We start from the raw sequence: 24616 nt of genomic DNA on the forward strand, positions 1-24616 counted from the left end.
TAATGTATTAAGGACCATTGGTTGAAAACAAGATGCCAGATTTTTGATGGACTGTTTCACTATTTAACTTAATTCTTTTCTATATGGAGAAATAAAAGTTTGATTTATTGCTGACATCTTTAACACGCCTCTTCTGATTGTTTATATGTTATGGTATTGATGCCTCCAAATCCATCCAAATCACTTGATACATAACAAACTAAACTCATGAATTCAAAAGCTGCTGTTGAGTTAGTCAGTGTCTGAGCTTGACTTGACAGTTGGTTAAATATAAGCTGAGTAATCAACTTTGCATGACTGCATGACAGAAACAGAAAAGACCTTAAAAATGAATCTTCGCAGGTGCAGTCAGGTGATTCCCCCCTAGGTTTCTAACCTTTGGTTGTGGCAGATCAAGTCATATGACAGTCCTGTGCTGTGCCCATTTTAATAGCTTATGAAGTATACCTCTTTCATAACATGCAGCAAAACTGGTGCCAGACACTCCTCTGCAGGTATGAGGAATGATTATGTGTCACAAGTGGCCCATATTGTTTTTTTCAGCACATTATAGTCAGGTATGAATTATTGTTGTTCCTACACTTGCATGCTTGAAAAATTGTCTATTAACACTACACATTACCAGTCGGTTGTTTTTGAATTCTATATTTTTGTAGGACACAGTACATGGTACAATTGTGTGTCACAAAAATTATGAAATCATTAACCCATGACACACCAATACCTCACCATGAAAACATACAACCACAGGCAACTGTGCAAATAGCCTGGAAAGAGAAACAGCAGCAGGTTAAAATCCTGTACTTGTTTCTGATCAATACATTATTATTGAATTATCTATTAGTTGTGGAGCCGTTTAAACATCTTTTAAACACTATGTAAATCATGTGAAGAAATCTGCTTTAAAACAGCAGTCAGGTGCCTTCCATTATCATGAGTAAACAGACAGGTTCATGCTTGTTGTTGAACTTGGAATCACATGACTGTCTACAGTAAGGCCCCGCCCCCCGCGGCTCCTGATTGGCTCCTGCGGTAGAATTCCCGTCAACGGTTTTTCCCGACGTCACGTATAAATGTCCCATTGACTCCTGCTCTGGATGTTCGTGTTGTCACTTCAGCGCAGCCTTTTCTCTACACAACACCGGAGCAGAAAGGTAAAGAAAAAAGAAACAAAAACAAGTATACTGTCTTTATCGATTTTTGAGTCCGTTAAGCTTCATTTGGAGCATGTTTCTGTAGTTTTATCGTATTCTCTGCTGGTAAAAAGTGAACAGTTTTGGTAGCTTGTTGTGCTACCAAGCTAGCGACGTTAACGAGAACGAATATCATTATCATGTGACTTACTGACAGTCAGGTGGCATTTTTCTGGTATTAAATGCTAGCTTGTGTTGTCGTTGTACAGTCCAGTCGGTAAAGCCAACCATATTCTAAAAGTTTATTTTCTGAGTTTAGATAATAATCCGTGTGTCATCCCTCCAGGAGTCCAACTCAAGGCGAAGGAGATGTGTCAGTCAGTCCTGTTCGCCGTGCTCGGCCTGAGTCTCGGGCTGGCCAGTGCGTTTCCCTCCCAGGCGCCAGAAAATGGGAAAAACTGGGTGGTTATCGTGGCTGGCTCCAACGGCTGGTACAACTACAGACACCAGGTGAGAGGAGAGGAGTGGGACAGTCAAAGCTAAACGAAACCGAGCCACAAAAAGTCACGTTATGAAGGGGGAAACCGTGCATGACTCATTTGTGTTCTCCTTTCATCGGTAATGCTTTTTTGATAAGACCTACTGTAACCATAGATAAGTCACTTCTCCTTCTGCATGCATGCTCCCCTTACAGTGTCCCTCTTAACAGACTCAGACTGACTGCATCAATGTGCTGCTGTTCTGACATCTGGTTATTGCTTCCTTCTCTCCCAGGCTGATGCTTGCCATGCCTACCAGATTGTCCACAGAAATGGCATCCCAGATGAGCAGATAGTGGTCATGATGTACGATGACTTGGCTCAAAGTTCAGAGTGAGTTGGCTTTTTTTGTTTCCGTAAACCAGATCTTTGTGATACAATAACTTCTTCTTTACCCCCAAAAATAAGTGTACTTCACTTGTTGCTTTTCAACCTCAATTTCTCCTCGTTTGCAAGTTTGTATATTGTGTGCATGATTATAAGTCTTAGTTATGTTCAACACTGTTTCTTTCAATTCAAGAGGATTGCACCTGAGAATGTGAACAATTATTTTTTACTTCTTTAAGATGGTTAATTGATTATCAAAATAGTTCCTTTTCTGCTTATTGACACAGACACTTGATTGACTGATCACTTCAGCTCCAACTAAAATTTGATCACTATTCACTAGCTGCATCATCTGTCAAGCTTCGCACACTGCAACTAATCAATTAAACTTTTGATTGAGCCAGACATTGAAGTATCTGTTAAGGTGCTTTAACTATTCAGAATAAGGTCTGATTATATGTAAGTAGAGCTGAAAGTTATAATTTATCTTCAATTACTGACATAAGTATAGGGCATTTTTGCAGTTCTAGTTTTTGATTGTTGCACAAACAGGAAAAAAAAAAATTGAAACCATCGTCTAGGGCTGTGAGAAACTGTGATCGATATTTTCCAACAGACCATCAGTCAGGAAAATAATTAGCCTATAAATCTATAATGATACAATAATAATAATCTAATAATCAGCATTTTTGGCATTTTGTGGTTGTTTTGAAGTGCTTTACAAATTAGATTGGATTGGATAATCTGCAGTTTTGCAGTCAATCTGTAAACCACAGAGTAATCACACAGTAGGTACGTTGGCATTTCTTGTGCCACTGTGACATGTCTGCTTTGTGTCATACATTGTCGAGGCAGCGGTTTTCAGAGCAGGCAGCGTTGTAAACAGGCTGGGCTAAAGAAACTCACTGAGGGAAGTCACAAGAAACTAATTTTAGTGCTCCTTGAGGGCTTTTACTTGGAGTTGTGTTACTGACATGGTGGCTGGACAGAAGAGCAGTAGTGAAAGCAGATCCGTCAGTTGTAGTCAGTGTTAGGAGGATCATTGTTACACAGCGTGACGTACCATAAAACACGGTAACGATTGTTGGCTTCTCTGTTTATTTGTCATTTAGTGGCCCAGTTTGATTGACTCACTCTTTGCCCTGAACTTTTGTTCCGTCATAAAAACTGTCTCAGATGAATGAAAAAGTTGAATCATGTTTGGATCAGTACTCTGGTGGAATTTAGAGGCAAAAGATGAAGAAAATGGAAATCCAGCTTCCTAAAAACATATATTTCCAAATGCTTAAATAGGGCTGCAACTGTTCACGAAGATGTACAATACAGACCACTTAAATAATAAAACCCTCACCCTTGGCTCATCAATTGCTTTTAATGCTAGCCAGCTTTAGCTTACGACATTGTAATAAATAAAAGAAATATTAACATGGTACTAATAGTTTTTATTCAGTGGGATTATTATTGACTCTGCAGGGTATCTGAATTGTAATAATCAATGATAGTTTGAAGATTGTGGTTCTTAGTAATGTGTCCATATCTTAAAATACTGTGACATAATTTAGGTCAAGTTTTTGTGAAGTCACGTAACATTGATTGTTTTTATATCCGTATCGTGCTCTTGTATGGCTGACATCATTATCAGTGTGTGTCCTGGTTAATAAATAACGTGTATAACATCACAGACAATAGCACAGCTCACATAGCGTCTCTTACAGGCTGTACAAATCAATTCCCACTGATAGCAGAGGGTTTTCCGGTTTTCACACGATTTCTTGCAAAATAATGTCTCATGTGATGGAGATGTTGATGACATTGTATCACTGTAGTTTGTGCTACATTTGAGTTATGAGAAATTCTGCAGTGGAAGGGGAAAAAAAACTGTTTGAGTGCTGTGGAGTCAGTTTCTGTCTCTGTCACCTGACCAGTGAATCACACATCTGTTTCCCTGTCATCATATGTTTGAGTGTAGGAGTATTTAGTCAGCGTTTTGCTCTTCCTTCTATAAATCTAAACAATATTTTTGTTTCCAGCAACCCCACCCCCGGGGAGTTGATCAACAGGCCCAATGGCACAGATGTGTACAAGGGAGTTCCTAAAGATTACACCGGAGAGGTGATTACTTCAGTGCAAATATTTATATTATATATTATTCATGCAGCACTGTGCTGTTGAATCTGTGCTTTGCAGAGCTCTCAACATTCAGTCATTGTTTGAAGAGATTAAAAAACTTCTGACTGGCTGTTTTTTCTGCAGGATGTGACCCCAGAAAACTTCCTGGCAGTGCTGAAGGGCGACTCCTCAAAAATCAAAGGCGGCTCAGGAAAAGTGTTGAAGAGGTAAGTGATAAACAAAAAAACAAGAGATGAGAGTACTGACTGTGACATCAGACTGCTTGTTTTATGTGACCTTGCTTACTTAATACTTTGTCTTGGCAGCGGTCCCAACGATCATGTGTTTGTGTACTTCACCGACCACGGAGCACCTGGTATTCTGGCTTTTCCTGAAGATGATGTGAGCACTTTTTACTTCCTGCTCTCACTAATGTTCACTCATGTCATGAGCTCACAGCTGCACACACAGATATTCAGAAGTTAAGAACCACACAGTCACACTTTAAAACATATTATGATGTGTGTGTGTGACCTTCATTAGGAAACACCGTCACTGATACTTGTTCCTTTTTAGCACCTCCCTTTATATTTATGGTTTTCTCTGCAGAAAAAAAGAGCAGTGGCAGAGTTGGTCCAAGCAGACATACTGTATTAAAACCTGAATCCTGTTACTGTAGGGGTCCGTTGACTGAAATTTAGTTTATGAATTTACCAGAAAACAGAATCGAAACAGAGACAGATTAGAGGTTGAAGTCTATTAACTACTAACTTCATTATTTGCTTGCATTTCATCTTGTTTCATGAATAGGGTTCCTTTCTGTCCAAACTTTGCTTTATGACCAAATACCTGCAAAACTGACATTCCCACCAACATCAGCTGCTCTTTATGCTTGGTACTAATTATTAGAGATCAGTTTGCTTATATGCTAAACTGGATGTTGAACACAGTAAATATTTTACCTCTTAAACATCATAAGTTAGTGATTATAAGTATCTTGGCCTGCTAAACTTAGCTCAAAGTATCACTGTGTACAAGGCCGTGAGAATGGCAGAGTATTTTTCACTCTTATATTCACTTAACAAAAATAGCCAACCTTCTCTAATTTAAAATGTCTCATGAGCAACTTAACATGAGCAACTTAACAAGAAGGTTGTCTGAACAAAATGGCCAAACTATGACTTAAGTAATAGCACAGCACAGAAATTACTGTATCAATACAGGATACACATGGGATTTGTGCTTTTTAGTACTTGTCAGATTATGATATGTGGTATTGTCAACACACATTCTGTTTAGCACCATAAAGTTATCAAAGGTTGATAACCTTTGTCGAATCCAAGCTGAGAAAGCCTCATCATTTAGAAAACTATTATAAGAGCTATCACTGACTGTATTATGTATTTTGTGTGTGTGTTTTTATTAAGTACAATGCATTCACATGTGCAGAGGACTTTAAGTGTAACATGGTGGTTTCTCTGTTTTTCCATCTCTCTCCAGCTCCATGTTGATGATCTCCAAGAAACCATTAAATACATGCACGAAAACAAGAAATACAAGAAGGTAAAAACGCAGCAACCTTTTTTAAGCCTACATGTGTGTACATGTCCTGCTGTATGTGGATCACTGATTAAAACCGTCATCATCGTAATCATCAGGTGATAGTGCAGCTATGCTGGGAGATCAGATCATGACACTTGTTTTTGTCTCTTTTTGTGCTGCCTCCACACACACTCGTATATACAGATGGTGTTCTACATTGAGGCGTGCGAGTCTGGGTCAATGATGAACCATCTGCCTGCTGACATTGACGGTGAGTTGAACTTTACCTCGTCAGAATCACTTTCCAGGAAAAAAGATGAGATAATGACACAACAGATCAATGGAAAAAGCTTTAATCGATGAGCTACTTAAACCCTCAACATCACAAACTTGACTTTGAATTTCAAGATAAACTCTGCCAATAATCAATAGTTCAGAGTTGTTTAATCTCACGTAACGAGTTGATGAGCTGGTTTTTTGACATGATCAGACCTGACGCTGCTTCCCTTCAGTTCTGTCATGTGTGAAAAACACTGAGCTCAGCATTACTGCTTGTGTCATGTGCTTGACTTCATGTGATAAACAGGACGTTTGCCAAAGTTCTGTTTTTTTTTATTGTGTGCAACCAAAGTTGATTTTTTTACATCCCTTATGTCGCTTCCATGGCGACAGTCTGCGACATCAAAGTCTTTTTAACCTGCATTTACCCCTCAGTGAGCCAACAGACTGTTTCAGGAGCCTCAGGTGTTGTGTTTGGATTGGATTGTTTTTAAGTTACATTTACTAACTCAGGTTAATCTCTGCCTTCTTCAGTGTACGCCACCACAGCAGCCAACGCTCACGAGTCCTCTTACGCCTGTTACTATGACGAGAAGAGGGACACGTACCTGGGCGACTGGTACAGCGTTAATTGGATGGAAGACTCTGATGTGGTGCGTGATGAAATTTCATGAACTTTTATCATTTACATTTTAATTTGACCTTTTGAGTGTTTTATTTATTAGATTTTAATTGAAATTTATTAGATCTTATTTGAAAGTTTGAACGAATGATTGGACATTTTATTTATTTACATTCTGTTAGCTTAGCTTGACAAGAAGGCTATAAACAGAGGGAAACAGTTAGTTCATCTCCTAGTAACTTCCAACAGTAACTAAATTAGCATTTAGCACCTCACAAGATCTTTAATTAACACAATATATCTCATTTATTTGTCTGTAGAGGATAAAGTGATCTAGATTCATGAAAAAGTTGTGTTTTTAAAAAGAAAACAAATATCACAGATCACTATCAGAGACTAACTTATCCCTTAACGATAATTGATAAAAATGTCCTTATTATGCACCTCCTCATCAAACTGCAGCTTCCATCTTTTACACCTCGACTGACATTTTATTTTCTGCTGCAAACAATTAATTTAATTATTTTCTGTTCAGTATTGGGCCTAAACATGAAACTAAACGTAAGATCCTTTCAACATTTACAGTTCAACACCATGTCATACTTCACCTTTAAATGACTTGAAATTCAGCTGCTTTCCCACACAACATTTTTTCATGCACAGATAAAACATTTCATACATTTAAATCCATGAAAACTGTTTTAACATACAATTTACTGCATAAGTGTAAAAAATGTAAACCAGCGAGGAACATTTTAGCTTTTTGTGGTTTTGTAGTTTTGCTTTCATAAAATGACTCTCTGTTGCTGGCTGATAAAGAGCACATTAGTAACTCTTGACTATGTGGCTCATTACACATCTATTCACCGTTCCAAACACCTGAAGTCAGACAGGCAGGAAAAGGAAGTGGTGAACAACAACAACAACAGTGGTTTGTTTTCCATCAGTAGATCAAAACCTGGGGAGTTTGTGCATGTAAGTGCACCTGTGGTCCTACTGTGCTACATATGAGCATCCTAAAGCAGAACTTCAGTTTTAAGGATTGTTAGCCTACAGGGTTCCAGACTAACATTTTTTACTCAGCACAGTAGCCCATAACTTAAAATTTTAGGAGCGCAAGCAGAAAATTTAGGGGCAGACGCACCGTAAATTGACTTGCAAAGTAAATATTCACAATTTCTTTTCATTTATGATCCTCAAACATTGTCCTGCCACCTGTAATGACAGATTCTTTGAGTCCCCCCTTCCATGTTTTACCACTGTTAAAAAAACATAAACAAAAAAAATCCAGCAAATTTACTGGTTGCACATGCGCGAGTAGATGAAAAATTTACTCGCATTGTCTCAAATTTTAGGGGCAAAATGCTCCCTTTTAGGGGCAATCTGGAGCCCTGGCCTATTTTTTTTTTTTTAGGGAATGTGTGTTGCTTACATGATAAAACATTGCTGTGTGTGATGACGTCTTTGTGTCTGACGTTGTGTGAACAGGAGGACCTGACAAAAGAAACTTTGCTGAAGCAGTTCAAGATTGTGAAGACACACACAAACACCAGCCACGTCCAGCAGTTCGGCAACAAGGTGAGACAGAGAGTGACCATAAACCAATACTGTCTGTCTCCTTTTAACCAAGACACATTTGAGTGGAAGTACAGTTTCAGTAAAAGTGACGTTCGGTTTGTTTCATGCTCCTTTCCAGTGACTCATCTCGAGTTTCTCCTTTCTCTACAGACAATGGCCCACATGAAAGTGATCCTGTTTCAGGGCAACAAGAACGCCGTCAGCCCACCCGCTTCTCCGATGAAGCTGGAGCCAGTTGCAAATCCAGATCTGACCCCAAGCCCTGACGTTCCTCTGGCCATCCTCAAGAGAAAACTGATGGCAACAAATGAAATCAGCCTTGCGAGGGAGCTGCTGATGCACATGAACACCCACCTCAAGGTAAAGTGCTGCGTGTCTCAGGTCCTCTGTGGATCACAGCTAATCTTTGCCATGAAAATCAAATTTGTGGTAGGAATTTAACTGCAAAAACTTGAACACTGACTTGCAGATTCCTAACGGTGTGTGTGAACATGTGTATGTGTGTGTGTGTGTGTTCAGATCAGGGAGGTGATGGCTGAGACCATGCACCAGGTGGTGGAGAGGGTGACCGGTAACAAGATCGAGGCTGACAAGATTTTTGGAGACAGAGCCGAGCTGACCCAGCATCAGTGCTACAAGGCTGCAGCCACCCACTACAAACACGAATGTTTCAACTGGCACAAAACTGAGGTAGAGCTGCTTTCTGCTTCTTCCAGGCCGACAATGTTCTGCCCAAATTCAAAAACTGCTGATTTGCACTAGAACAGTTCATTAGTCACAGTTTTACCGGGATCCATCTGTATCCCACGGATGAAACTTGCTCACTTGTCAAATCAGGTTCTGCTTTAAATGGGGAAGCACCACAACTCTTTCACGTGCTATCCATAACCACATACTCAATTTACATTCAGCTGACACCAATAAAGAAAGACTGGCAGTGAGCAGGAAGAGCAGAATAAGCTTCAGTTGTTGCATTGCACATTTATTTTAATGATTTTCTACCTCAACACCTCAGGCCTCATGTAAAAAACATTGTTGTGTGTTTGTTTTAAACTAAGTTTGCTCTTCATGCTCGCACTGATTTTTGTTTTACAATTTGTCATTTTCAACCGGATAAATAACATCTGTTCATTAAGAAGTGAAATAGATAATGCCCACAAATTGCCATATAAAGCTGCTTATTGTGATTTATCGCTCTTTCCACTGCAGCCATAGACTTCATAGCTCTATTTTAAGACTTTTATTCACACAACTTGGGTGTCATGGGGAAACTTTATGATATGTCGTCAGAGCAGTGTGGTTCAGTGACAAAAATGAAAGAAGGACCTTACGTACACTGCTTAAAAAAAAAAAAAAAAAGCATGAGGTTAGTTGTTACCCTGACGATCATGTGAGACAGATTCAGGAGAAACAAATGGAGAGGTGTGGACAGTAAGCGGGCTTGTTATATAATGTTTATATCATTGTATCTTTGGGGGTTTAGACTTAAGATTAAACATTTTACACTTTCCAGATATGTTATCGATCAAACAGTTGATCAGTTCATTTCCTTTTGTATTTAAATTAAAATAATTGAATTAGAATATCCTGAAATGGATGAGGAACATAAACAAATGACACACAGAGGGTGTTGTTATTGCTCTGTTCATCATGATTGCCCGCATCAAAGAGTTATCAGAAGGAGCTTTGGTAGAGATGTGTGTGTAACCAACGTAGATAAGCCACTGTATGATGAAGAAACACCTGTCAGTAACTCTGAGGCTCTGACCAGAACAGGAAGCTGTATATCAGGCAGCAGAATAAAAATAAACACCCAGACACTATATATCTACAACGCAGTGTTTCCCCGGATACTTTCACACAGTTGTTTATAGAGAAAAATCTTCCCTTTTTACCGGAAACTGTTTGACATTTACAAGACAAAGACAAAAGGGGAAAACAGAGTTCGGTGATTAACATTCAAAACGTCACATCATTCACATCATTTGAATCCCAGACTGTGGTCTCTCCTCTGACACGTGATGCCCTCTTGTGTTTTCAGTTTGAATATGCTCTCAGACATCTGTACGCTCTGGTGAACCTGTGTGAGAGAGGATACCCTGCAGACAGGTATGGCCCAGTTTTTAACCTGATTTACACATTTTGTTTCATCTTCATATTTTGTTATTATTTGTTTGAGTGTATCTAGTAGAAAATCTATCATTATCTGTCCATTTTAACATTTATTTGTCCATAGAGGATAAATAATTGTAAAACCAAAGCCATATATGTATATCACATTCCTCTTTGCTGTAGAGGTCAATTATTATCTAAAGACTCCCAGTTTTTTCGAAGACATCTACAGAAACTTTGTCTTTTTTTTTCTTCTTTTTTTTACCATTTATTAAAAATGTATGCACTAATAGACTAGTTGCAGCCCTGTGACACCGTAACATTAGTTTAACCCCAGTTATATGAATATTAAAGACACTGTCCTGTCTGAAAGGTTTTGTTTTTTGATGCTGAAGTAATTTTGTTTTGCGTCTCTGCAGCATCCTGCGGGCCATGGACTCTGCGTGTCATTACAGCAAGTGAAAAGCTTTGTATGAATCCGTGAAGTCTGAGATCAGACAGCCTCTTCCAAGTGAGAAGACCTGAGAAGATGATGCTTCTCGTTGCACTGTTTATGAATCAGTCCGGAGGACGTGGAGTTGACGTTATTGTTCCATCAACGCGCTATAATACTTTAAACCTGTGATGTTTTTGATTTTTACTATGAATTTTTAAAGTTGTTTTATGATGAATTGCACTTTTGCTGTTGAGAGCTTGTGGATGATGTTTTACTGCCTGATTATTTTTTTTTTAAACACATGATAGACAATTATGACTTTGAATTAGTTTTCCTCTTAGCTTTAATGGTGGAGTAAAAGGCCTGGCGTGAATGTTATATTGACATTTAAAGGGCAACCACTAAATACTGAATGTTTGTTGAACCTCAAGAGACTTTGTTGTAATACAGGGATCTTGAAATAAAATCTGACAAACCGAAATGGCCAAAGAAAATGACTCATATTTGTGTATATTCATTCCAGGTTTTTATTTTTCCATATTATCAAAATAATAATTTTAACTTTGTCTATTTTCTGATCATCATCATCAAAGTTGGTATATTTAATGCCTGACACAATTGAAAACAGGATCGTACTCTTGACTTTCCTCCTCTTTATTATATTTCAGGAATTTATGTCAGCATATAAAATACAGTTTTACTTCACAGACAGATGTATTGAACCTATATAAGTTCTGACCTGGTGATGGCGCTAAACACACAACTATGTCAAGTGAGGAATATTTTACCAACAATATGAGATAATGAAATTATGACGTCTAGTGGCCAAAATTTAGTTTACACCTTAAAATAAATACAAACAAAAGTATGTTAATTAGATGTATATATTATTTAGTAATGATAAGGCTAGAAAAGGCTAAATTTAGTTAATCCTCATACGTCATACAGGTAGAATATATTATATTATATATTTTATATTTCAAAACGAGATATATTCCCATACATATATATTCCTGGCTTTACTTTAGTGTACTAGATTGATTGATGAAAAACTATATATGTCACTTACAATTTTAAGTCATTATTATTCTTGATAATATTATTATGTTTTTAATAGGTATATTCAGTGTCTGAGCCCAAGTTATGGTTGATATGGTCTCCCGTCCCCCTCTTCATAGCTAGTTTCTCTCATAGCAGAAGTGAATTGATTAACCTTCTTCGAATAGATGTTAATTTCAGGGAACACTCTAATTGATTATTTGTTAAATCAGAGCTGCTGAAGCTCAGAGAGTTGTCTGAATTGGGAACGCTGTTGATTGTATACAAAGCAAAACATTTACTTTTACCTGCAAATTTGCATATTGCATTTTGTTTTAGTTTCACAAGATGTCAGCCATGGAAGGAAATTTAATTTCAAATGTAAAATGGCAAGGCCCAAGTTAAAACAAATTTCTGTGGTGGGTGTTAAGCTTTACAAAGAGAAAAGTTGTTCAAATGTTTTGCAGTTTAAGAGGGTGCATAAGAAAAGGCGGGGGAATTTATAAAGAAACATGTTGTGATGGAAGGTATTGGTTGTGGATTTCATTTTATGTGAATTTTTCTTTGTATATTGTTGGCTATAAATGAGTTAATATATAAGTTATAAGTAATTGAATGAAATGAATGACATTCATTTTGAATCATACATGACAGAGAGTAATAATATATATATTTTTAGAGGGTTAGAGAGAGAAATTTATATAGAAACATGTTGTGTATTGGTTGTGGATTTCATTTTATGTTAATTTTCTGCATACTGTTGGCTGTAAACTGGCATTTCATATGATATAAGTGTTCTTTTGTTTTAGGAAAGGAGCAGGTATTATAGGTTATAATAAACACACCACTAGCCTATCATCAAGTAAGGAATATTTGATCAACAATATGAGTTAATAATATTATAAGTTATAATAAAATAAGTTATAGTTACGGTATAAGTAATTGAATGAAATGAATGACATTCATTTTGAATCATAAATGACAGAGAGTAATACTTTTTTAGAGGGTTAGAGAGAGAAATTTATATAGAAACATGTTGTGTATTGGTTGTGGATTTCATTTTATGTTAATTTTCTGCATACTGTTGGCTGTAAACTGGCATTTCATGTGATATAAGTGTTCTTTCAGGTATTATAGGTTATAAATTACACACCACTAGCCTATGTCAAGTAAGGCATATTTTATCAACAATATGAGTTAATATATAAGTTATAATAAAATAAGTAATAGCTATAAGTAATTGAATGAAATGAATGACATTCATTTTGAATCATAAATGATAGAGAGAGAAATAATATATATATTTTTGTAGAAATTATTATGTGTGAATTTTGAGCAGGCAGGTGACGGGGCTCCTCAGTCGGGCGAGGGGAGGGGAGGGAGGGTCCTGGTGGGGAGGCGGCCTTGTTGCTCGGTACCTGCCCCCCCGTTTCATAAAGCAGGAAGACATCCTGACCGATACCAGACCAGCCCTCCGTGTAACATGTAAACACGACATACCGAGGAAAAGCGTAAAAAGCACAGAGAGTTCCCGCTGAGTTTCATCGACAGCTGGACAACACCGTGTTTGGGTTTTTTTGTTTTGTTTTTTCCTTCCACTTCGTAACGACTGCGACAAACGGAACCGGTTGTTTTTATTAGCTCGCTGACTTTAGCCTCTCTCTGCTAACTTGTTCCCCCCGGGTCGAGATTGTTTCACAGCTGGTCTGGTTGCGCAAAAAAAAAGAAAAAAAGAAAAAAAAACGGAAGGCACGGTTTTAAATCTCTCTCTATCGCTAACCCTAAAACCATCATCATGGGATCCAGAGCGTCCACGTTACTCCGAGAAGAGGAGATTGAAGAAATAAAGAAGGAGACTGGTTGTAAGTAGAAGAGCTCAGGCTAATTCCTGAAGACACAATCAGTTCAGTACTTAATTAAACATTTACCTCTGTCACTGATGGATTGCAGTTCACTAGTAGTGACCTAATGTCTGTCATTTCCTCTGTAAAAAAAAAAAATCTCCAAATAATGAGCTAATAGGAAGCTATGGTGACTCACACTGCTGTTGATCCTTCTCTCACATCTCTGTAACTGGCTAATTAGTGGTGGAAAGTAACCTGATAGATTAAGTATATCAAGATTTAGCTGTTTGCACTTTGTCCTACTATTGTTACACTTTTATATGACAGATATTACACACATTTCTAGTAACAACTACAACGATTCTGCACTAAAATCCTGCTTTATGGTTGTTATTAAGGTGTTGGTACAACTGTGCTTTATCTTATTAGATACACAGAGATGTGATTCTTTTATATAAATAACTTTCATTGATATAAGTACATAGTTCAACACCACCCAAACAGTACAATGCGCTGCACCTCAAAGGCTCCACATCCTGCATCCTCGATAATGACTAATGACTTCTGATAGTATAATAAAGTGTAGTATTTAGGTGAAAGGTTATGTTACCTGAAGCAGTGTATATATCTGTGTTATCTTCTGGTCAATTTGGTCAAAAACTTAATGTCTGTTTGGTGTTTTCACCCACAGTCTCCCACAGTCAGATAACTCGCCTGTACAGCCGCTTCACCAGTTTGGATAAAGGTGAAAATGGCACCCTCAGGTAAGCAGTAAATTAAATCACTGTTCTCCATATAAATCCATTAAACACCATGCAGGAGCTGTGGTTGATTGGTTTGGTTCCTTTACCCAATAATTTGACAGGTAATGAGCATGGACTCACAGGACGTTTTCTATTACACCGGTCAGATTGACCAGTTAAGTGACAAGTAATTGAATTTTGGAAAAGCCTCACTTACGTAGGTGGTACTACTGATCCAAAGAGCCTGCTTGCCTTGAAGTTGTAGACTTATTATTATGAAGATGTGAGTAAATCATGGGGGCAGATTACGCCAGCGTCTAATGCATTTTCTTTTCTTCATTTCTTTCATTGCTAAAGTGATTTCACAATGAGTCTGAAGGAACTCAGTGTTTGATTAACTTCTGGTTTACTCTGGGCAGAACAAGCAATAGGTGAAGAAAAGAGTAATCATTAAAGCTGCTAAAACAACCCTTTGATTTGGCAAAGACGATTCATTTGCAGATCAGTCTCTCAAGGATAGAATAATAAAAAAAATCTCTGTTTCATCTTTGAAAGTGTTTACACATAACAAGTTTTTGCTCCAGTGCTTTCGGTCACAGCACAGTCAGGAACAGCCTCATTTATATCCAAGGTGACTTTGCTACTGTCCATTAGTTGCCACAACAATCAGAACAGGAAACTTTCAAATTCCAGATTTTAATCACGTGTTTTATTCTACCAGCCCTAAATATTTAAAAATCAAAATGATATCTTTTCCTGTCTGATTTTAAATGATAATGAAGACATTTAATGTGTCACATCCTCTTAAAAATGTCAGTTTCAGATCTGTTGTAAAGCTTTTTTTGCTGTTGATGTCCTGTCTTAACATTAATTATATTGAATTATTCTCACTTTTTCATTATATTTCCGGTGTTTGCAGTCGAGAAGATTTCCAGAGGATCCCAGAGTTGGCCATCAATCCTCTTGGAGACAGGATCATCAATGCCTTCTTCCCAGAGGGGTGAGTTTCATCCCTGCTGTTGGTCTGCGGTCGCTGAGAGATCTTGTTTTGCGCAGGTTGTGCTTGAGTCACAGCCGCCGCCACCACCACCACAACGCTGTGCCAGCCAGACCATTATGCTTTTCAGTTGTGGCTGCTTCGCTGTAGACTCGGGAAGCTCAGTCTTGTCTGCCAGTCCAGTGTAGAAGAGAAAAAAAAAAAAAACATCAGCTAGGGTTTTTGTGCACCGCAGGTTCTGAATGTATATTTGGCAGTTTTTTCGGCTGTTTTATCAGTGTGGAAGCTGAAAACCAGATGTTTGCAGATGTATCATTAAGATCCCAAAAAGTCAGATGTGTAGGCGTTGTAATTTTAGCCATGGCTTTTAATGGTTTCTTCTTGTTGCTTTGGTTTTGCCTTATTTGCTCCAGAGGAACTTGAGAACGAGTGTTGGATTTGGTAAAATGGTGTTGGCTTACGACTAGTTTGAGCTCTCATTGTGTTCCCCACACAGCTATTGTTTAATTTGAGGATAATGGAAACCTGAGCCAGCACAAAAGAATCTGTGATAGTTTATTTTGTGTCTGTTCCACATCCAGGACGTTAGAGGAAATTCTCTCTCATGTCATTTCTTTTGTCTGTGTTTTTTTTTTGGTTTTGTTTTTTATTAGAGAGGACCAGGTAAACTTCAGGGGCTTCATGCGGACCTTGGCTCACTTCAGACCCATTGAGGACAACGAGAAGAACAAGAACGCCGCAGCCAGCGAGCCACTCAACAGCAGGACAAACAAGCTGCTCTGTGAGTGTAGCGCTCGGTGGCACAGGCGTGTCTGGGTGGAGTTGGCGACCAGCGCCGTGAATGTTCAGGGGATTTCATAACATGGGGTCACTGTGTCTCTCATGACTTACCAAAACATTTTTTTTTGTTGTTTTTCCAGTTGCTTTCCGTCTGTATGACTTGGACAGAGATGACAAAATCTCCCGGGACGAGCTGCTGCAGGTGAGTGGAATGGGGTTTGTCATTTAATAAGATGCTGAGTCACCGTTTGTGCAAAACGGCGGCCTTGCACAACTGGTAAATCAGCAAGATAATGAATGATTGCATTTTAAAGACGTCTTCCTTTTCTTCATGCAAATCCATTATTACCTCTTAAGATATTCATTATTCATCCCGTGTCAGTGGAACAGATGCTGTTATGCAATACCTGTTTCAAAGTGCCCCACAGAGGGAAGGATCTAGATGTCAATGATAAGACTTTGCCCTTGTGCTGATAATGATGTGATATCTCTCCTCAACCACGGGTTGATTTTCCCCAGACGGTCTAATATGCTGTATTTTGTCCTTCTCCGTGCTCCCTCCGTGTTATTTGTTGTCCCTCTGTGAAGCCCTCTTGGTTTCAGTGACATTGTGTGACCTGTAATTGCTATAAGCTGAGGGTTAAATGACTCAGACAGATCTCTTGTTTTGCGAAAAACATTTCTGTGTCGTCTGCTTCATGTGATGAGCGAGCCTGCGAGACACGAAACGTGCGACGCACACTAATGTTTGTTTGCCTTGTTTTTCTGGAAATATGTGTTAGCTGTTATTTATCATCATGTCATTCTCACTGGAGAGTGTGACAGCTGTTTGCTCGCCATTTAGCTGAAATACCTACAAATTATCTTGTGCAGTGCTTAAATACCTGTAGTATTAACACTGTTTTCAAAACAATCCACCATATTGTTTGGACAAACAGTTAATCTGTGCTGTCAATGAATGCCAGTAAAAACAGTTCATGGTAAAGAGGCTTTTTCTTCTTTCTTTCCAGGTCCTCAGGATGATGGTTGGTGTAAACATTTCAGATGAGCAGCTCGGCAGCATCGCTGACAGGACCATCCAGGAGGCTGACACGAACGGAGATAACTCCATTTCTTTCAATGAATTCATCAAGGCAAGTTTCGTGTTTACAGCTCGGCAATAAGGCCTAAAAAAAATAAAATCTCACATTTTTTCACAGCGCACCCCATTTACAATTTTTTCATTTCAGTTATTGAAAGCGATGTGAAATGCCACTTGATCTTCTCACATGAGAGACTCTCACATCTCCTTACTTTTATTAGTGCATACTGCTGTGTTGTCGCTTCACCTGTGTCTTATTGTGTTACTACAAACCTCCGAAGCTCTGGGGAAAGAGGGAAAGCGGCTCTTTATCTATAATTATAGTTATTTCAATTTTTAAACATAGTCCTGAAGTATATGTTTGAATTAATCGTTAAAATTGATTTATTTCCAGGTCTAGCTCTCTCGTGTGTACTCATGCTACTGTTGACAGCATAACAGATGCTATGACAAGTGGCCCTTTCATTAAAGTCTAACCATGCACCACATACACTCTGTACATTTATGGCATTGGAGGGACCATGAATGGACATGGAAATTAAAATCCAATGAATCCAAAACTCTTGAGACAATTTTTCCCAATTGAAGTGAATAAGACCCTGCTGTAAAATTATTCTGTTGATTCAACCTCTGGTTTTCCAAAGGGCACCTTTCATGTTTCGAGAGCTTGACTTAATATTAACCCAAATGCATTGTTTTTGGCTGTGGCATTGCCACACTTTGCTTGCTAAACATTACAGGACCATAACATGTTACTCTTATTTTTAGTAGCTTAACTTGTCCTGTTCTGTTTTCTCAGGTCTTGGAGAAGGTGGATGTGGAACAGAAAATGAGCATCCGGTTCCTGCACTAAGTTTCTTTCTCTCTCTTTTTTTTTTAATTTGAGTGGAGCTTCAACATGTCAGTTGATGTCAGGACACAACCTCATCCAGCTTCTCAGCAGGCTGCTGTGGCCCACACACTGAGTACACACTGTCAGACCAAGCATTACGTAGATGATGTCATAGATCTTGAGTTTCTGCCTTTGCACTGCTCTGTAAACAAAGGGAAAAGTCGTGTGCCTTGGGTTGTTTTATGCAATGTCACTATGTATTTCAAAGTAACATTATTTATTAGAAAAACATGTAGAGAGTCAAAGTTGGTACCACTGCTGTTCCACTTTTCACATAAATATGATTTTATAGTACGGTATGATAAAGCTTTTAGCTATTGCGGTAAGTTGACTCATACTTCTCCATGGATATTCAGCACATGCTGCTTTGTCTTTTTGTCTGTACAAATATGCAGCAAAGCAAAACCTGTAAGATATGTGATTCCACTTCAAAACAGACAGTGTTTAATGCTAACATGATCCTATGACTCCTTTTCTTTGACTTGTGGCAGAGCGAGTCAGACCAGCCAGCCCGAAGTTTGTCCCTTGAAGCAAAGCAGAACAGATTTTTGTGTTTTACTCATTGAAGTGCCATGGCTGTGGTCCTCCTCTTTAAGTTATTATCTCAACAGTAAACCGGAACCAATGGCCATGTTTTGTTTTTTCATCTAGCTACTTCCAATTGATTGTAATTACCTACTTCAATTGTTGGACTAAAACCAAAGCAAGTTCCTTCAGAAGGCAGTAACCACCAGAGGCCTGTTTTAGCCATTGCCGAGTCATTGTTTTTTGTAATATTGTATTTAAAGAACCGGTTATTCATTTACAATAAACATTGTGGTGTTCAGAAGGAAAAAATTACACTACACGCTGCCATCCCTTTGGTTAGCATGCAAGTCTTCCCTCACACCTGATGTGAAAAGTAACAACGGTACATTTGCAAAATGGTATAAGGATTTAATTTGTGCTGTGGCCTGCATTCAAATGGTTTTCCCCCCCATGATTGGTACATAATAAAGCCCTGAACGACAGTGTCAGGCACTGTGGTGGAAATTGGGCTGTGCACCAGTTAGTCTGTAGCCTTAGACCAGGTAGACCTACATTTACGTGCTAAGCTTCTGTTGATATAGTAGTCTCCCTGTGGCAAAGAAAAACTGTTTTGTTTTATGCACTGCTCAACATTTGTTGTGCATTTACTTTCACCATTGACTAGTTCCATATGATAAAAGAGAATTAAATGCATTAATATATATATTTTCTGTACAGGCGTGTACATGTACATGAATTGGAGTGGAAATGTCTGACCCTTTTAATCTTTAATGTGAATTTGTTAAATCATTACAAGAACACCCTCCAGCAGGAAAGTGAGTGCAGGAAATTAAGCTCAACCATTTTGTCAATCATTATGTGATTATCAATCAGATATGTTCTGTGATGTTGGTCTAGGTATTATCAAAGTGATTCATGAATTTGATTTGAATAAAATAAGTGCCATGCCTTCTTTGTGTCTTTTATTGGGCAGTTACTGTCATTTGTTGAGAGCTGTTTCTTTTTTACTTTTGCATTCAGTTTTTATTCCAGTTGATAATATGATCTGATTCATCAGGTCCAGGTCAGAGGATTAGACTCAAATCTACCTAAAACTAAGCCACATTTAAGACGATGTGCTTATTATTCTGTCTGGACTTGAGGAGAACAAACATATGAGATGTGACTGAATTAGATTGGGGCTACAACTAACAGTTTCCATCCTTAATTGATTACATTTTTGACAAATGTATTCTACAACTAATTGACTAATTGTTTATTCAACAGTAAATTGGAACCGTCAGCCAGTTTTAGCTTATTGACTAATATACATAATACATGTTTTGATACTTGACAGATAGATAGATAGATAGATAGATAGATAGATAGATAGATAGATAGATAGATAGATAGATAGATAGATAGATAGATAGATAGATAGATAGATAGTTTCTCAGCTGAACAATAAAAAATAGTGCATAGAAACAGAGTAAAATAATAATTAGCAATAAAGTTGCTTCATTTTTTCTTAACTAAAATCTGGCCTCATTTTGCTTCAATTACATTCATTATTTTATGAATTATTTCATTGATTTTGCGGTTCGACTGATTGATGAAGTAGCAGTACTTCCGGGGCGGGCCTTAGCGCTGATTGACAGCTCAGCGGCCCAATCGCGCTGTTCCGTTTGTCTCGTAGTAGCAGAGCGAAAATGGCGTAGAGCGGAGGGTGTGCGGAAAAAGGGGGACGAGGGGACCTTCTTCTCCCCTTCTCCGGCGAGTAAAGGAGGGGGGGGAGAGATAGAAGGGACTCGGAGGTTTTCGGTTTAATTCCTCTGTAACCGCGGGGCCCGGTCGGCGCGGTCATTTGCTCACAGAAGAAACCCGGCAGACGTCCACTGGAGCAGAGACCTAAATGTGTCACTGTAGAGGAAGAACCCCCCTGGCTTTTGTTTACCATTGTGTGCAGCTGCAGCTCAGACCACAGCAGAAATATCTCTGCACCATTTCGGACCAACTCACACCAAGGTCAGTGCTTTTTGTACACTCCGGCTTCAACTTTCACGGTTTCTGATTTTTGTTTTTCCCTCATTGTGGAAATTATGGAAGACTGTTTGAAAGGATCGCGTCCAGGAATTTAATATAGCCTATGCGATGTGCTATTTCAGTTATATTTGTGTCAGTAAAACAAGACAACTCTCTCCCTTAGCTGGAAGTCAAAGCATAGGCTAATTGATCTTTTATTAAGTCACTGGGTTACACTGTGTTTATTAATGTGCATGCACCCATTTTCCAATTATATCACAACGAGCTTTGTCAATATTGTCTGAGGGGCATTTTTTTTGCATTAATGTGCATCCATGGAGCAAGTCTAGGATATGTAGCCTATATTATAGTGAGGAAACAATATAACAGAGAACATGAATTTAACATTTTGCATTAAAACATGAATTTTTTCCTGTTTAAATCACTGCAAATGTATAAATCATTGGGTTTGAGGTTGTTTGGTTATAAGGAGACATTTGAAGGTCTCACCTTAGGCTTTAGGAAATTGCAATTGTTTTCTGGCAGTTTGCAGCATTAGATGAGGCATCTTAAATTTTCACAAATTAAAACTTAACTGTACAATTTCATCCAAATAACATACACCTCTATTATTATTATTGCAGTTGTGAAACCAGCTAAAGCCCAGACAGGAGGACCATTTCTCTACAGAACAGCCCCAGCACCAATGACGGACCGGTCCCACCACCACCACCACCACCCAGACCTGTGGAGGTAAAGAACAAAGAGTCACTGAGAAGATGACCTCTTTTTGGGATGTTGGGACACGGGTGCCCTCCTTCCTGCTGTCGCTGGGACACCGGCCCCCTCTCCTCTCCTCTCCTCTCCTCTGCAGCATCCCCTCTCGTCATGGCCTGTTTCTGCAGCATGATCACCAATTAGGACACTTTGGGCTCGTCTGACATCCGCTAACCATGTCTACATGTAGCCTCACGCTGGCTGAAAGGCCACAGAGGTTCTGCTCTGGCTGCGTTTGTCTGAAAGTCTCCCAACATTTTGGACATTTTCACTCAGACGAGCGTCAGATTCCTCTCGGGGCTACGTGTAAATGTAGTAACTAAAAACTCCCACTCTTCTTGTAATAAGATCAAAGCAGTTTGATAGTGAACAAACTGACTGCTCCTGTTTTCTGGGGGGGGGGGGGGGGGAGTAAAGACACAACATACTGTAGCAAAGATCTAGGCTTGTGATAAAATTATACCCATAGGGTCTTTTTCTGTTTGTTTTGCACTACCTCATTGTCATAACAAGTCCAACTGGAGTGAAAGGGAGTGTGATCAGTACACGTAGCTACATGGTTGTCAAGCGCCACAGCAGTTTTCTATATTAGTGTTAATGGGTGAATTTAATTTTAGTTTTAGGGGGATTTCTAAGTGAGGTCGTCAACAGATGAATAGGAGAAGCACAGGATGCACACTGACACTCAACTTTCAGTTCAGCCAGTCAGGGGAGAAAACACTTATACTGTGTTCTCCTGTGCATCTGTTCTAAAGGAAGGTCACGGGATTGAGTTTTTAATCTGTTTTCTCATTTTTGAGTCATATTGTTCTCCTTTTGTCAAGGCTGCAGGCATATTCACAAATTGCAGGTAGAGACATATTTTTCCCCTTGTGACTAAATCCCCAAATTTGGCAGTATATAGAATTTAAAGTTGAAAGTTTAATCATGAAAAAATAATCAAGTTTTCCTCCTGTAGTATACTCTTCATTATGCTTTTGTCTTTCCCCCCTTAAACCTACTTTAATTTGTCCGTATGCATTCTGATTTTAATCTCCTATGGCTTTAACGTATTCATTTGCATTAGCTATCACATTTGCATTTTTACAGAATCCTAGTAGAGAAAATTGATCATTTGATTCCTTTTAGTTATATGATTGGTGAGACAAAATGATCTAAAAACTAAGTGAAAACTAAATGTTTCGTCTCTAATCTGCCTTTTTAATGTTTCCAGTAAATTAAGCGATACCAGTGCTGAAATAGCAGCTTTAATTCGCTGTGTACTTGTCCTTATCTGAGGGAAACCCTGGTCTCATCTCTTCACTTTTCTGTTTATTTTTATATAATTTCTACAAAAAAGAAAAAAAATATCACGTTTACCGGGATTTGTGCAATATTTGATCTTAACTGTCATGTTGTTGACCAAACTGTATATTGTATAAACAAGTGACAAGTTGTTTGAAAGCAACAAAATCACCAATGTCTTCCATTAAGATATGTATAGACTCGTGCATTAGCTTATTTAGCGGGACTGTGGTGCCAACATTATAGTAGCCATGCATGACCAGTAGTGATGCTTGCTTCATGAAGAATAACAAAACTGATTTCTAGACAAAGCTGGAGCTCAAACCCGAGGAATCCATTTCAGTAAAATTAAAGGGTGGTAGACTGACGCACTAGACCCTTAAACACACCACATCTAGATACAGCTGTGCCCTAAAATCTTAGAGTAACGCCAGATCTCCTCCTTTTTTCCATGTCTTATCTAGGTCATGTGCTGAAAACACAAATTAAGTGTGACACAATCAGGCTATGCAGTTACAAAGTATTAATTCAAGTGTATATTCTCATAAATTAGTGCTTTCTAACAGACCCGCAGTAGGTTCTTAGGATGAATATCTTTTAAAAAGCTGAAGAGATATACTATAGTGTAGTCATGCACTCTCAAGCATCCAAAGAATTAGGTAGTTATTAAAGAGACAGCCAAAAAGCTCCCAAAAGACAAGTCTCAATGATAGAAACCTTTAGAGAAATGTTAAATTAAGCGTAGTACTTAAAACCTAGATTTGGATCTAATTGGTAGCGATCCAAAGTGGTGTTTTAGTCCTAGAATTAAGATCTCACCATGACATTGTATTGTACATAATACCTCATAGTTTTGGGATTCAGAGCATTATATTTCAGTCCATAAAATTGTATTTAATTAGTTTTAGAAGCAATAATCTACAATAATGCATGAGTTTAGTGCCAGGGTGTAAGTGTTAAAAGGATCCCCCCCTCTCTTTAATGTAAAATCCACTTTTTTTGGTGACTCGTATAGTATGATATAATATTTGGTTTTTAGAAAACAGTATCACTTCTGAAGGTTTGGGATTCTTCCTGCAGAACGAGGTGTATGTGACGACTTCTGTAGCATTATGGTATTACATTGACAAATTTAACCTTATACTTATATTTTTTAGAGACTATTTTCCCTGTCTTGTATTCTTTCAGCACAAAAACAATAATCAAAACTTATCAGTACATGAGAGATGCTTTGAATTTCAACTCTTGTAGCATTTTCCTTCCACTAAACCCACCCCTTCCTTTAGAGACGTAGGCTTTCAGTAACTCTGTGGCTGCAAAGTACTCACTGAACGAACTTGACACTTGTCTGAAAAGCACTTTCTATGTACTGACTTGCACCGTCATCATCGTCATCATCACCCTGTCTTGAATAATGTGTTCTAAAAACACTGTAACGCTCTTTGTGGGGATTTATAATCACAATTTATCAGCAAATAGGCGTCTAGCAACATGAATATATGGGTTTAAAAAATATGCATGACTTAGCAGAATAATGAATGATTTGTATTGCATGCAATAATCCAACTTTGTAATGTGAATGAGTGTGATTAGGATATTGAAATGTTCATATCAGATGTCGTGACAAGGTGACAACTTGGGGACGGTTGTTGTTTGACACTACAACAAGCATGTTGAAGTAGCTTTGATCATCAGTTGTGGTTTTCGCAGACTAAACAGCACCAAAAAAAACAAGTACTGGAGAGCGGTTTCCAAGTGTTTCTGCTCTCACCATCTGTTGTTTCAAACATGACCACAGCAGCGAAAAAAACACTGATCAACCTTTGTTCCCATGAAAAAAAAAAAAAACGAAAACACAAAAGCCTAGGTAAGAAGATTAATGACATTACTTTGTTGATCAACTTTTCCACTGAGGAGGTGGACTGTGTAGAAACTATGCACTCCAGACGGAGGAAGTGGGCATGCTTATTATGT

The 24616-nt window shown here is 38.4% G+C and overlaps 2 protein-coding genes and 1 long non-coding RNA gene across 3 annotated transcripts; all 3 read left to right on the forward strand.

Annotated features, from left to right (window-relative positions):
- The first annotated feature begins 1024 nt into the window (after window positions 1–1024).
- Window positions 1025–11182, forward strand: lgmn (legumain). The gene is made up of 14 exons (XM_083999035.1): window positions 1025–1154; window positions 1480–1643; window positions 1908–2005; window positions 4030–4111; window positions 4253–4335; window positions 4435–4510; window positions 5609–5671; window positions 5855–5921; window positions 6464–6582; window positions 8040–8129; window positions 8280–8489; window positions 8649–8819; window positions 10171–10238; window positions 10661–11182. The coding sequence occupies exons 2-14, from the start codon at window positions 1503–1505 to the stop codon at window positions 10701–10703; spliced, it is 1311 nt and encodes a 436-aa protein (XP_083855161.1). The 5' UTR covers window positions 1025–1154; window positions 1480–1502; the 3' UTR covers window positions 10704–11182.
- A 1963-nt stretch (window positions 11183–13145) lies between these two features.
- On the forward strand, window positions 13146–19510 carry chp1 (calcineurin-like EF-hand protein 1). Its single transcript, XM_083998290.1, has 7 exons — window positions 13146–13577; window positions 14251–14323; window positions 15222–15302; window positions 15953–16080; window positions 16220–16281; window positions 17090–17212; window positions 17960–19510. Exons 1-7 carry the CDS (start codon window positions 13511–13513, stop codon window positions 18011–18013), a joined length of 588 nt encoding a protein of 195 aa, XP_083854416.1. The 5' UTR covers window positions 13146–13510; the 3' UTR covers window positions 18014–19510.
- Window positions 19511–20268: 758 nt separating this feature from the next.
- On the forward strand, window positions 20269–24496 carry LOC311005652. Its single transcript, XR_014596362.1, has 2 exons — window positions 20269–20584; window positions 21226–24496. It is a non-coding gene; the product is annotated as an uncharacterized lncRNA (long non-coding RNA).
- The last annotated feature ends 120 nt before the right edge of the window (window positions 24497–24616 follow it).

Source organism: Trachurus trachurus, assembly GCF_905171665.1.
Source record: "Trachurus trachurus genome assembly, chromosome: 22".
Lineage (NCBI taxonomy): Eukaryota > Metazoa > Chordata > Actinopteri > Carangiformes > Carangidae > Trachurus > Trachurus trachurus.